This window comes from Oculina patagonica, unplaced genomic scaffold, assembly GCF_052425735.1.
Source record: "Oculina patagonica isolate OP01 unplaced genomic scaffold, crgOcupat unplaced271, whole genome shotgun sequence".
Classification (NCBI taxonomy): domain Eukaryota; kingdom Metazoa; phylum Cnidaria; class Anthozoa; order Scleractinia; family Oculinidae; genus Oculina; species Oculina patagonica.
The window spans coordinates 1-13,251 of record NW_027558114.1 but is presented as its reverse complement, the minus strand read 5'-3'; the positions used below and the strand labels follow the sequence as shown (position 1 = coordinate 13,251).

The following is a 13,251-nucleotide window of genomic DNA, read 5'->3' as shown; positions in this document are numbered from 1 at the left end:
CATTTTGGGCTTTACTAGTTGGCAGATTAAGTAAGGCCAGTGAGAAAGGCTTTCAGGCTAGCACACAATTGTTCCAACGTGCCTGGAGTGTAGCCTGAAAAATCAAGACTTTTACACACTGGATATACTTAACACAAAATTTATTTAACCAGTTTCAACAGTTATGCATACACACACAAAAAATACACATTAAAAGTAGATGTCTGTGCAGCTAATCAGTTTAGCCACTGGACAATCTTATAAATCAATAGATGGTTTCTGCCGCAACCAACCAGATTGTGATCTGCCAGTAAAGCACTGTAACAGTGTACAGAATCAATATATTGATTTTTAATTCTGTTGATGTTCACATTACATTTCAGAAATTCCACGAAGTCTTGAGGAAAATGGTTTGATGTTTGATTCTCAATCAGCTACATGGAGACCTTCAGCCTGGCTGGCTGTGGAACGGTACCAAAATGACTTGTATATGAATGTCACTCTAGACTCTGGAAGTACAGAAATCCTGCGAGTGCAACCAGCGGACTTATATCCAGATACTCCAGTACATATGGGAGCTCTTGATATCAGTGACACTGTTTTGGCTCCATTCTCATGGTCCTTAAATGGTGAACCTGTTTATTCAGTGGGGACAGTAATTGGCATGCATGATTTGCTCACATACCAAGTTCAGTCAAGTAAGTAAAGCTCTATGATAACTGTACATTACACTTATAACACTGCCTGTTTTTTTCCACAATGGAGATTGTGTAAATTTTACAGGAACAGCGTTTTATCCTTGTACAGTCTTGGGTTTACATTCACATAAATTTTGTTTTTACACCTCCCTGAATGGCTTTTGCTGTCTCAAATTTTTTTTGGTGCCTTTTTAGAGTCTCCATTTCTTTCGTTAGACTAAAAAATTATTTATGGGTCTCGGGTTTGTAGAAAAATATCAGTCTCGCCGTCTCACATAGTCTTGCATTTACCATTCAACACCCCTCATAGTGTTAGCCTCTTTTATATACATTTCGCCGATAAAAGGTTAAAAATAAAACTTAAGGTAAAAGCTGTTAAAATTGGTGCTAAACGTTTTCGATCTGTTCGATCATCATCAGAGTGATGATGATGATGATGATGATCGACGTTTTCGATCTGTTCGATCATCATCAGAGTGATGATAATGATGATGATCGAACGGATCGAAAACGTTTAGCATCAATTTTAACAGCTTTTACCTTAAGTTTTATTGTTAGCCTCTTTGTTTCAGCACACACTGATAAGATGTATAAATCTTAATCATCTGGGTGTTTGGCATATTTTTTGGTGTAAATATCCATAACTTTCTCTTGTTGATTGGTCTGAAGCAAAGAGGGCCTCAGAGGACAGTATATAATTACCATCTTTTAGGCACCAGTCATATTATGTGTATCATGCACACATAATACTTTTACCCTTTGGATTTCGCTTGCACTCTGATTGCCCAAACGGCCAATTGGAGTGCAAAAGTTCAAAACTGTATTACTATAGTATTTCTATATTAAAAGTAATGTTTCATAAAATTGAAAATAAAGCTGTTTTTATCATGGGGAAAAACACTTTATTTTAGAACAGTTGAGAATTGTTGGTAGCACTAATGTTTGCTCCTTGTTTTTTCAAAGTTCTCTTGTGTTCTCAAATTTTCATTGTGTTTTATCGCAATAGTTTAACAAAAGTAAACTAATCATTATTAAACATTTATAAAATGTTTCCTCTTTGATAATTTTGTTTAACTTCAGATGGCTCAGTGAAATATTTTAATTACAGCGACCTTCGCCACAAAGGTAAAATTTTCATTTTCACTTAGCTCATATTGATTAAGACTGTTTAAATTATATATAAAAGTAGTACAAGCATTAGGTTGTACGCTGATGATAGCTCTTATAGGACTACCAGATTTAGTGTCTATGAAACTTTAAACAAAAACATTTTTACCAAAATATTCCATTGTTATGACATTGGTCAGTACGTACAATACAATGGTCAATGTGTAATGTAAATGTAATGTATTCATTCAGTGCTTTAACAGGACTTAAAAAAACTTTTATTCCAGCGTTAAAATCTAGTTAGCATTTTAGCTGGAAAGGCTCTTGCATGCAGCCTAGTTTGTAAAGACATAGTTCAATAAATACAGCACAGCCAAGAAGATTAAGGGGTTAATTATTTTTAATGTTCTGTTTTAATTTTATCAGTAAGTATATAAACATGACATACTTTCGATTTCTATGGTCCGTCATTGTCTATGTTCAAAGGCGTTTGACTGTAGTTGCATTGGCAAGATCTGCAGTTAAAACACCAGCAGTAACTTATGGTAATTTATTATTATTTTCTTGCAGATTCTTGCAAACTGCAAACTAAGTGTCCTGCAAATTCAGAATGCACAAAAATGTTTATGAATGAGAAATTTGCCACATTTGATTATATGTGCAAATGCAGAGCAGGCTTTCTATCTTCTAAAGGGAACTTGTTTGGAGTTATCAATGAGGATTTTCCAGAAGTTTGCAAAGGTAAGCAAGTATTCTTGAAAAATATTCTTTGGATTGATTCTGAAAGATTCATAATGGTTTTTGCCATACCACAAATGGGCTTAAGCCTGCTAATGCATTCGTGTAGAGAGCAATACAGTGACCTGATATCACTAGTTAACAACTGCATTGCTAAATGGAGGTTGGGTGCTTGAGAAGTCCAGGAGCTTCCACTATTGGAGACCGCTCCCATGGCTGACAAATCCTGGCAACCATAGTGGCAACCCAACCATGAGCTCCCACACGGAAGGGGAGACAGGCACCTGTCACACTGATTAAACAGTGGAATGAGAGGAAGGGAAGGGGGGGACAACAGCCTTGAAGATGGGCTCTCACACAAAATACTCACTGTAAACACCATCATTGTGGCTTCCAACACATCTCAATTCTGGCCATGTGGAGCCCTGGGGCATTTAACTGCATTTTAAATGGCCAAAAGGTTTGATATCAGCCAGTGTAAAAAAAAACTCTCCAGTCCAACAAACATCATGAAGTATGTGCAATCAGAATATTCTTACATTAATTTTACCCTTGGGAGAATGACCTTTTTGAGTCTTTTATGGCCAGGGAGATTGGGTGTAGATTCCCATGATGCCAAGAGATCCCAAACATAACATAAAAGAAATCAAACTGTTATAAGGATGCTAAAATGTTTCTAAAGTGAAAATGTTACAAGAAATGACAAAACTTAAATTTAGAGACCAGACAAGTAAAAATTTGGGAAAACATGACTGTTAAAAGTATGGTCACCAAGGCAATATCAACTGTCACATGTTCAAACAAAGTTGTTCCCAAATAAATTTCAGATGAAATAGGAAAATTTGGTGGCATTTGCATAAATATTAAAAAAGGTATGACTTCTAAAGTCAACATGGTCAGATTCTGCTCCCTCTGGCAAAATAGAGTCAAGGATCTTTGGTAGGTATTTGAAGATCTTTGAAAATACTTCCAACAAGGTTTTTTTAACAGAGATCTTGGATGTATTTTTACTCATTTTGGTTGTTGCTTGTTGCAGGTGGGGTCAATTTAGCTGGAGGTAAACCAACCAATCAATCAGATACTTTAGGTGACGCAGTTTCATCAAGAGCAGTAGATGGTAACATTGACAGCCGGTTTCATGATGGCAAAAGCTGCAGTTCCACTACAAAGCATGCTAATGCCTGGTGGAGGGTTGATTTGGAAAAGTTAGAGTTTGTTGCACATTTGTTCATACAGTTTAGATATGAATGCTGTGAGTCAGAGGCTACTCATTTCATCATTCATGTTGGTAAGTTTAAATTGAATGATTAGCAATGATAGAAATAACAGTATTTAGCAAGGGATGCAAAGGTTATCATAACTGCAGCCTTCAGCAATACAGTACTGTGGCTTATGGTTTCCAAAGGTGCACTTACAATGCCTAAACCTATCCTAATGCAAAACTTAACTGTGAGAACTTGAGGTTGATATCCCAGGTGGGGGGGGGGGGGGGGGAGGGTAGTACTCAGGATTTCAAGTGACAGGGATGATCAAAGGATTTTTTGGGGCAGTAAAAGTTGGAAAGTATTTTTTTGGGTGGCTTCATTTAAGTAGGGATTTTTTTTTTGGGGGGGGGGGGGCATTAAAAACAATGTAAAGATTCCTGTAAGTGCCTTGGGTGCGTAGTTCTGCGAATAAAGTACAAACAAACGTGTTTCTACTGTTTTTCCTCGTGTTATTATCATTCCCCCTTTCTGGAAATTTAAGGGTCAGAAATTTCGCATAGAATTTTTTGGGAGTTAATTTTTGGTCCAGGGATTTTTTGGGGGTTTTGTTGGAAGACCTAGGGATGTTTTAAGGTCTTGATTTTTGCCCACATTTGATCATACCGGTCACTTGAAATCCTGCGTCCCCCCCTCCCTTTGGGTTGATCTGCACAACTCAAGTTTTGCCTTCAGGTCTTATCTTTCCAATTGTTTATTGTTCCCAATTAGCCCACTCGGGCTACATATGTTGACACTTATATAAAAGTTCTTAACTTGTCTTATCCAAGACTATTTTCAGGTCAGTGCTCACAAGTTCATAATAAAATATTATTCAGTACAAAAATTTTAATATGTCTACATAACACTCTACAGTTCTTGTATTTTAGAACAAACTTAATTGAATAAACTGGTAAACAATGTAAATTTGAAATGTTTTGCACATTACTTTTGATAGATGCTTGACTTTAGACCACTTTGAATGGGTTCTAAATGTTTTCTTAGCCAAACAATGGTCCAAAGACTAAAGAATGACATTCTAATATGTTCTTGGATCCGGTTCTGAGTCATACTTGTTTCATTTTCAGGTGCTCATTTGGAAGACCATTTTCCAGTGATTGGTCAAGAATTCAAGAATTATATTTGTACAAATCTTACAGTAACAGACATTAGCAAAAACAAGGGCTGGCATGTACATTGTGGTAGAACCTTTGTTGGAAGATACGTCTACATCAGGCTCTTGGAAAATTATCCACTGACGCTATGTGAAGTTTATGTTTATAGTGAGCCTAATGGTAAGTGAATTGTTGTCAAAGGGAAATTGTTACTGACTGACTTGACTCACTTGCTGGCTGGCTGGCTGGCTGGCTGGCTGGCTCGCTGACTGACTGACTGACTGACTGACTGACTGACTGACTGACTGAGTACTTATTTACCAAGCCTGTAAGTACCATTTTTTTTTAATGAGTCAAACATCCATATTGAGGGATGTTTCATAGTTTTTATATCATTAAATATCATTATCAGTAAGTCCAAAAACAGTCATTAAACAAGATATATTATTTGGTCAAGACATACAGTGTCAAATTGACTGTAACAACAACCAATAACCAAAGATGTACTGAAGCCTAATTATAAGTGTGTTGAACTTTGAGTTTTGATCACTGGCTAAGATCTTTATGTTGTGATCTTAGGCAAGACACTTTACTCTCAAAGTGACTCTCTCCTTTTCTTTTGTTATTTTCTGTTTGCAGATAATATAGCTTTTGCCCAGCCAAACTACACGCAAGCTGTGGATGGTGATTTTAAAACGTGCATAAGTGTCACGACACCAGATCATTTTGAGCCACTGGCTCTTAAGATTGATCTGCTGTATATCAGGCCTGTTGCCCTTGTGCAAGTATTGAGTGAAGTTAACATGACAGATATAGCAGTGATTGTCGGTGAGTATCAGAATTAAAACAAATAAATTAAAAACGCTTCATAATTCCACAGACAAGTTGCATGCTGTAGGATAAAGTGGTAAGATTTGGATACTGTTTTAATTATTTTCTGTAAGCTTGAATTGACCATGAACTGAATGTGTGGTACCGTAAATGATCTAATAAACTCCCACTCTCAAATAAATGCCGCGTATCTAATAAACGCCTCCACTGAAGTGCAAAGTTTGTATTAGACGCCTCTCTCTAATAAACGCCCCGTGTCTAATAGACGCCCCACCCCTACCCCACCCCTACAAGAATCATATCAAAAACCAAGGAAATGCTCCATAGAGTAAAATTACGCAATGAAGTTAGTTTTTTGCTTGACTCGAACAAAGCCAACATGGTTGACCCTGATGGCGATAAACATCGATATAGAACTATGAACAGCATCTCTGGGATTTGCATTAGCGCAGATAAGATAAGTCTTCTACTCACCAACTCTGTTATGTATCTTATTCCACTAGAAAACTACCCATCCTATTTGTTTTGTTGACGTTGTTACTGTTAAATTAAAATAAACGCCTCTCTCTAATTAACGCCTCATATCTATTTAACGCCTCCCTTAGGACCTCAAAAATGTAATAGACGCCCTGGGCGTTTATTAGATCATTTACGGTATTTAACAAAAAACGTGTTATGTCATTTATCAAACAGGAACAGAGCATTTGATAGGAGAAAACTGCATTTCCTCTGATGGGATCGTGACAGCAAATGTACTGAAGGAATTTGTTTGTGACTATCCAAACCGAGTAAGAGGCCGATATGTTTCTGTCATCAGTGCAAACAGTCATGGATCATTGGACTTGTGTGAAGTTCTGGTTTATGCTGTGTATGAATGTAAGTGCATGACGTTCTGCTTCCTGCAAAGCGGTTTTGTTATGGTAGATCAACGAAGGGTGCTATATATGAGAGAAGGGAAGCTTCGAGCCATGCAGCACATACTGCCGGAGCTTATCCCGTTTTCGGTAGCATTATGCAGCTAGGAATATTTCTACTTCCCCCTGTATGGGATGCTAGTCCATCACAGGGTACCCCCCAGCATTATGTCGCGGAGAGAGGAGAGAGGCACTATGAGAGTAAAGTGTCTTGCCCAAGAACACAACACAGTTATTCCGACCAGTGCTCGAACCCGGCCCGCTTGATCCGGATTCCAGCACACTAACCATTACGCCACCATGCCTCCCAGAACTAAAAAAGATTTATGCTAAATTTCAAAAGTGCCTGTGATGTAAAGAAAAATTACAGAAAGGTAACTGTTTTGATATGCAAGTCTATCTGTGCATTTACTTAATATCTGGTTATCAGTTTGTGACCAGTTAAAAAGTATACACAGCTATTTAATCCAGTATGTTTGGCTAATGCAAGTACACAAGAGTGTCAAGTAGTAGATATGGTATCCACAGTCTTTTGTTTCATGTGTTTTCCAAAGGGCATATTATGCCCCCTCAGGGCTGCAAATAATTTTTCACTTGAAAAGAAATATGTCCTACTAAGGCACTGTCTTGGTCGGACAAAACAAAATTGTGGTTGGACAGATTTTTATTCATTGTTGCCGTAAAATGATTAACGATCAAAAAATTGTCCGAACATCATGTCCGATTGAGAAAATTTTGGCTGACCAATGGCCGATGACTGACTGTTATTTGCAGTCCTGCCCGCTTTAAATCAGCATGCATTCTAAACTAAATTAGTTGCTGCTTCAAGTTCACACTGATACTTTTCCAGGCCCCCTAGTAAGCGAAAGGGTATATATGGTCCTTGCTGTACTCGGCTAGCACTTCCCCTCTATGTTACACTGTTTACTTCTACAAAGTGTTTTTGAGAGTCAGAGAGCTCCTCATTTCCCATATGAGTCGGAGATTAAACCTCTAGTTGTATTTTCTGCTTCTTGGCTTATAGTATGTCTCTGGTATGTCTCAAATGGGTTTTTATTTGTTGACCAGTGCATATTTAGCATTACGTTTACTTCATTGTCTTCTTGGAAGACAGTGTATCACAAAACTTTTTAATAATTTTGTATTTTAGATGATTTAACATGGATGGGATCTGCAATGCAATCCAGTTATTTCATACCAGAAATGCGTGCTGAAAAAGCTTTTGATGATGACAGAGTTACATGCACAGCAACAAAGGAAGAGACAAATCCCTGGTGGGAGATTGACTTGGGGAGTAATCATACCATCAGTGAAGTTGTTATCTACACTGATGACACTTTACCACATTCATCCCAGTATGATGTTTTCGTTGGTATGTTTTTTGTTTAAACAAATAAACTATCCAGTAAGGTGATTCCCTGAAATTTCCAGCAATTTGTGGCTCTGAAAAATAAAAACTAAATTACTCTAGTGTGATGCAAATGTTGTAGCAAGGGATATTTGGACACTTATTCTGTGCTTCGTTTAAGTTCAGTAAGCTAAATTGGATAACAAATTAAAAAAGAAACGCCTCATATCTACTTAACGCCTACCCTAGAACCCCAAAAGTTTTAATAGACGCCCAGGGCGTTTATAAGATCATTTACGTACATGTAATTTTGTTTATGTTATTTCAGATAATGTGATATAAAAGTTGTGATTTTTATATGTAGATCAGCAGCTGTGTGGAGTAGCCAATACAACATCCAGTCAGCTACTATCAGTCATATGTACTCCAAAAGCACATGGGAAAGTCATTACAGTTAAGAGCAATGGTGCTAATGAAACGGTGGCTCTCTGTGAAGTGGAGGTGTATGCTAAAGTCCGTGTAGGATGTAAGTATAAGGCAATTGACTGTACTTGCACAAATACAAAATATTTGTGACTAAATTTTCCAATGTGTGTAAATAAGTTTGTATCAGGAACAATTTGTATTCATTATATATTCCTTTTATAAAATAAATCAAATTAAATATAATGATACATGTTAATCATGTTTACATTGCCTCTTGCAAAACGGCCTGACATCCAATCAGAGTGCATTTTATGAGTAGAATTTTCATATAGGTACAGGGACCGGGGAGCATTTTTCCAAATAGGGTGACTGACTAGTGACTTGAAGTAGGGGTAATATTTGGGGGGGGGGGGGGGGCTATAGCCGGTCCCTGAGGTATCATGTAAAATGGCAGCAGGGTGTCAAGTTCCTATTTTTTCCTATTTTTTCCTATTTTTTGGCCTGCCTCCTATTTTCTCCTATTTTTTCATGAAATTCCTATTTTTTCCTATTTTTTAAGGGTTTTCCTAGGTACACAGAAACATTGTGAAATATTTGAAATGAAATTGTCAATAAAATTGATAAATTTTACAAAAAACTCAAACATCATGTCAAAAAAGACCACTTTGAAGCCTTTATGAGTGATTTTCTTCTGAAACTCGTGCCCAGACTTTCTCAGTGCTTTTGATAGCATGCAAAAACTTTTTTATTTTCTCCTACGCGTTTCGTGTGACTAGCGCACACTTCTTCAGGGAGTTTAACAATACAATCAAGTATACCTGTATATATACCTAGATACAATTCTGCATTTCGCAAAAAACAACACCTACGGATATGCGTATACAAACCGCTAAGTAATGCGTCTAGGAAACAGGCAGAAAAATATTAAAGGTGTGACATACTTTGAGTGTGACATAACTATTTGGGGCCCACAGTTTAAGCTTATTAAACTAATGAAATTTGGAATCTGGTAATTATTGTAGGATGAGTTGTGCTCGGTCACATAGGTGGTAACACTTGTTTTTGTTTATACGCAATACATTGTGGATGTATGCCATTGCGCCTGTTAAATATTAAAGCGTTGGGTTGTGGAACAAAGTTGCTGTTAGGAGTGTTAAGAGGATAGAACTCAAAGAAATTCTACTATTTTTTCCTATTTTGAGGTGGGAATTCCTATTTATTTCCTATTTTTTGGACATTGTCATTCCTATTTTCCTATTTTCTAAGTGCCATTTGTCACTTGACACCCTGTGGCAGATGCCTTTTCAGGGTTCAAAATAAAATTTTGTTTTAAGCCTGAATTTGTCGGCTTTTTTTGTCAAGGCTCATTTTCTCCCGGCTGTTAGAGAGCTATGCATTTTCAAGGGACACAATCCATCTGCATACATGACGTACCCAGATGCATTCTGGGGCGATTTCAAACACGGTCGGCCATTTGCAAGTTTTCCGAAGTGATAGAATATTTTACGGCAAAGCAACAGAATGGATTGGAGCAATGTGACTTCTTTTCTTATTTTGAATGTTTGAGAAGCAAATAAGATCTTCAATGTAATTTTTTTGAGGGACACAAATCACACAATACCTGAGAAGGTGGGGCGGCCCGTTATTCATCTTAACATAGAAAATATGAAGTCGCCACGTTGGCGACTAAGTAAACCGTAAAACCAGAAGTTTTCGTCGACAAGATGAAATTTTGGTCAGTGAGTCGCACTTTCTAGCCCTGTAGCTGCTTTATTTTCTGATATGAAATGTTTACTTCAACATTACTGCAACTTTGATTTCAGTTGGCCGATCAAGGCATGATATTTTCTATTTCTTCGGTGAAAAGTAGCCGGCAAGTGTCGTCAAACTGCCGGCTACCGCCGACAGCCGGCTGCTATTTTGAACCCTGCTTTTGGATGTGTCATGCATTCAGGAAAGATTGATGATGAGTCTTAAGAAAGTCGCTGAAGTGTGCTAATAAAATGGAGTTTTTTGCTAGCTTGATAATGCTAAGAAAATATGAAATTAAGTCATGAAGCTGATTGTGGTTTGATTTGTGTTGTCATTTCACAAAAACTTCCAGGTATGTACACTTTTCACAGGGCCGTACCTAGCGGGGGGGGGGGGGGGGGGGCAGTTCTCCCCGCCAGAAAAACTAAAAAACTAAGAAAACTGAAGAAAGAAAAAAAAAACCAAACTAAAAAAAAAAGGTTGCCCCGCAGACAAAAAATCCTAGGTACAGCCATGTTCCATGGAGTAATCTTTGTTACATGAGTTGTATGGTTAAATTCTATACTTCTTCTTGATTATGTGTATTCATGATATGGTCACAAGTGTTGAAAAACTGTCACTTTTTTGTGCTGTAAAATGTTTGCTTGTGTTTCTTACAGATGATGATGTGTGCCAGTCACCGTATCTTTGCCATTCAAATCATACATGCAATAACACTGGTGAATCATACACATGTGAATGTCCCCTGGGATATAAGGCAGATCCTGCTTCAACCGATAAACTGCAACCAGTGTGTATTGGTGAGCTTGCCAACTATCAAGATTTTATTATTGGAAAATAAACTCTGTTATTTTTCTAGGATTTAGTGCAAGGATTGGGGTAGGTGTTACAGTCGTTTGTATTTGGTATAGCCTCTGTTGGGGTTGTGGTAGAGGTAGCTTTCAGTTATGTTTTACAAAGAATAAGTAATAGTAATCGGTAGGGTTCTCGTTAGAAGGCGAGAGCTGGGCCGGGGTAGCAGTACCAGGATACACAAGAGTCAGTAACCACCTACTTTCAAATCTAACATAAAGAAATTTGTTTCATTGTGCTCTTTTCTACCCGCCTTCTCTCCTTTTGGTGCCTTCCTACCTAATGAAACCCCTGAATCGGGCGAGTAATTTCAATTTGTCAGATAAGATGGTTATCATGATAATCGTATCTATAACAAAATTCTCGCTTTTGATTGGTTCGGCGTAATTGGCGCGCGACCACGTGGGTGTCCAATTACAGGTACCAATTTAAACAACACCAGATTGGATACCTGTAATTGGACATTTTCACACAAAAAAGGTTCTCAAAGACTTACTTACCTCGAATTTTACTGTTGATACGATAAGTAATTCGACCTCGTGTCGTAAAATTCAGAGAATAATCGTACTCGTAATTTTAAATTGTCCTCACGCTGCGGCTCGGCCGATTTTGTAACAGGTACCGGTAAATTATCCTTATAGAGAATTAATACATCTTTATAATTACTGTAAATTTCCATTTCACATTTGCACTTGCAACCATTGTAAAGTAATTCTTTTGAATGAGATTAGCTAATAACAAATAGAAGTTAGTTTTTAAAGGGACTATGTCACGGGGATTTCGCAGATTTTTGGTCTAAACTGTTCAGAAATAAGTGGTAGGCAACTTTACCCATGAAAAACTGAAGATATGCCCTCTATTTGGGGATAGAAATCAAACTTGGGCTATAAATACCGACTTTTTTTGAAGGCGCGCGGAAACTATTTGAAAACGTTGGCTAACAAATATAAATTTTGGCGGTTCAAAAATCTGTTAAAATCCGTGACATAGTCCCTTTCATTACTTCTGGAAAGTGAATTTGAATGCTTGATTGATTGTTGCAGATGTTGATGAGTGCCAGTCCTCAAGTGTGTGCCCAAATCTTGTCTGTAATAACACGGTTGGATCATACAGATGTGAATGTTTCCCTGGATTTGTTCGCAACTCTAGCTCCCAGAATGATCTGGATCTCGTGTGTGATGGTACATAATTTTTGAACGTAGAATAATGTAAACTTCCGAAACTTATCAGTAATCAGGGTTCATGATACGTAACCTTTGCTTCAGAGAAAAACATGACTTGTTAGATCTTACGTTTCCAAGAGTTCGGTTTCGAAGAATAAACTTAACAACCTAGATTTTTGCAAGGCAATCAAATGAAAAAGTCTGTTCTTTCTTTTAAATTGAATACACATGTTTAAGCAAGGTCAGTGTGCACTAAGAAGTTTTGCTTTAAAAGAAATGACACCTCTCACATTTCGGATTAATCTTTCATTGTATAACCGAGACGTCAGTACTCTTTAGTCTGAATCTTATGATTGTACTGACTGAGAGATAAATCTAAATAAAACGTTCTCTGGTAAGTGAGCTTTCCTCAGCCGGTCTGCTGACTTCAACGGATAAAAAATGTAAACCATATGTGGTAACGGATCTTCGATATTTTTACGTAACGACTTCAACAGTGCGAATAATATTCCTCTATCGAGAGCAGTTTTCAATTGGGTGTCGTAATACCAAGACCAAAGTGATCACTATGGCCAATGACAAAGGACGCAAACTGTCCAGTGAACCAATCAAAACTCGAAACAAATGCATATAGCCTGCACGAAGTGCGGGGAAACGTGGGCGGTTGAGTCACGATTGGTTGAGAAAGTGGCGCGAGTTTTTAAAACCAATCAGTAAGCGTAGTAATGCAAAACCAAAGCAAACGTTAATTACTTTCCACAGTCAAGTGAAAACTACTCTAATTATGTAAGTTTGTTTTATCTTTGTAGATATCAATGAGTGTCTACAGCTGTCAGATGCATGCCGTTCAGATCTCACATGTAAAAATACCATTGGATCCTACAGATGTGAATGTCCTGTAGGATTTTATGCAGACCCTAGCTCGCCGAATGCACTCGATCCTGTCTGTGTCCCAGGTGATGGTTGTTGTTTTGATTTAAATTAAATTGCAAAGTTATTAATGCATACAGCTTCCATTTTCTCTAGTTGTAGCAGAGTCAGTGCTGTTTTTTTTTTTTTCAGTATCTTAGCAAGCAAAAGCTTATGA

General features: G+C 37.5%; 1 protein-coding gene across 1 annotated transcript; it reads left to right on the top strand.

Moving 5' to 3' along the window:
* Positions 1–362: 362 nt before the first annotated feature.
* Positions 363–13,196, top strand: LOC144640355 (uncharacterized; the record flags this gene model as incomplete). Its single annotated transcript, XM_078499524.1, has 12 exons — positions 363–677; positions 1,758–1,802; positions 2,355–2,525; positions 3,559–3,810; positions 4,852–5,058; positions 5,518–5,706; positions 6,403–6,585; positions 7,774–7,995; positions 8,336–8,497; positions 10,809–10,949; positions 12,045–12,182; positions 12,974–13,196. Coding segments are annotated over 12 exons (2,201 nt in total), but the record flags the coding sequence as incomplete, so codon positions are not given.
* Between the last annotated feature and the right edge of the window lie 55 nt (positions 13,197–13,251).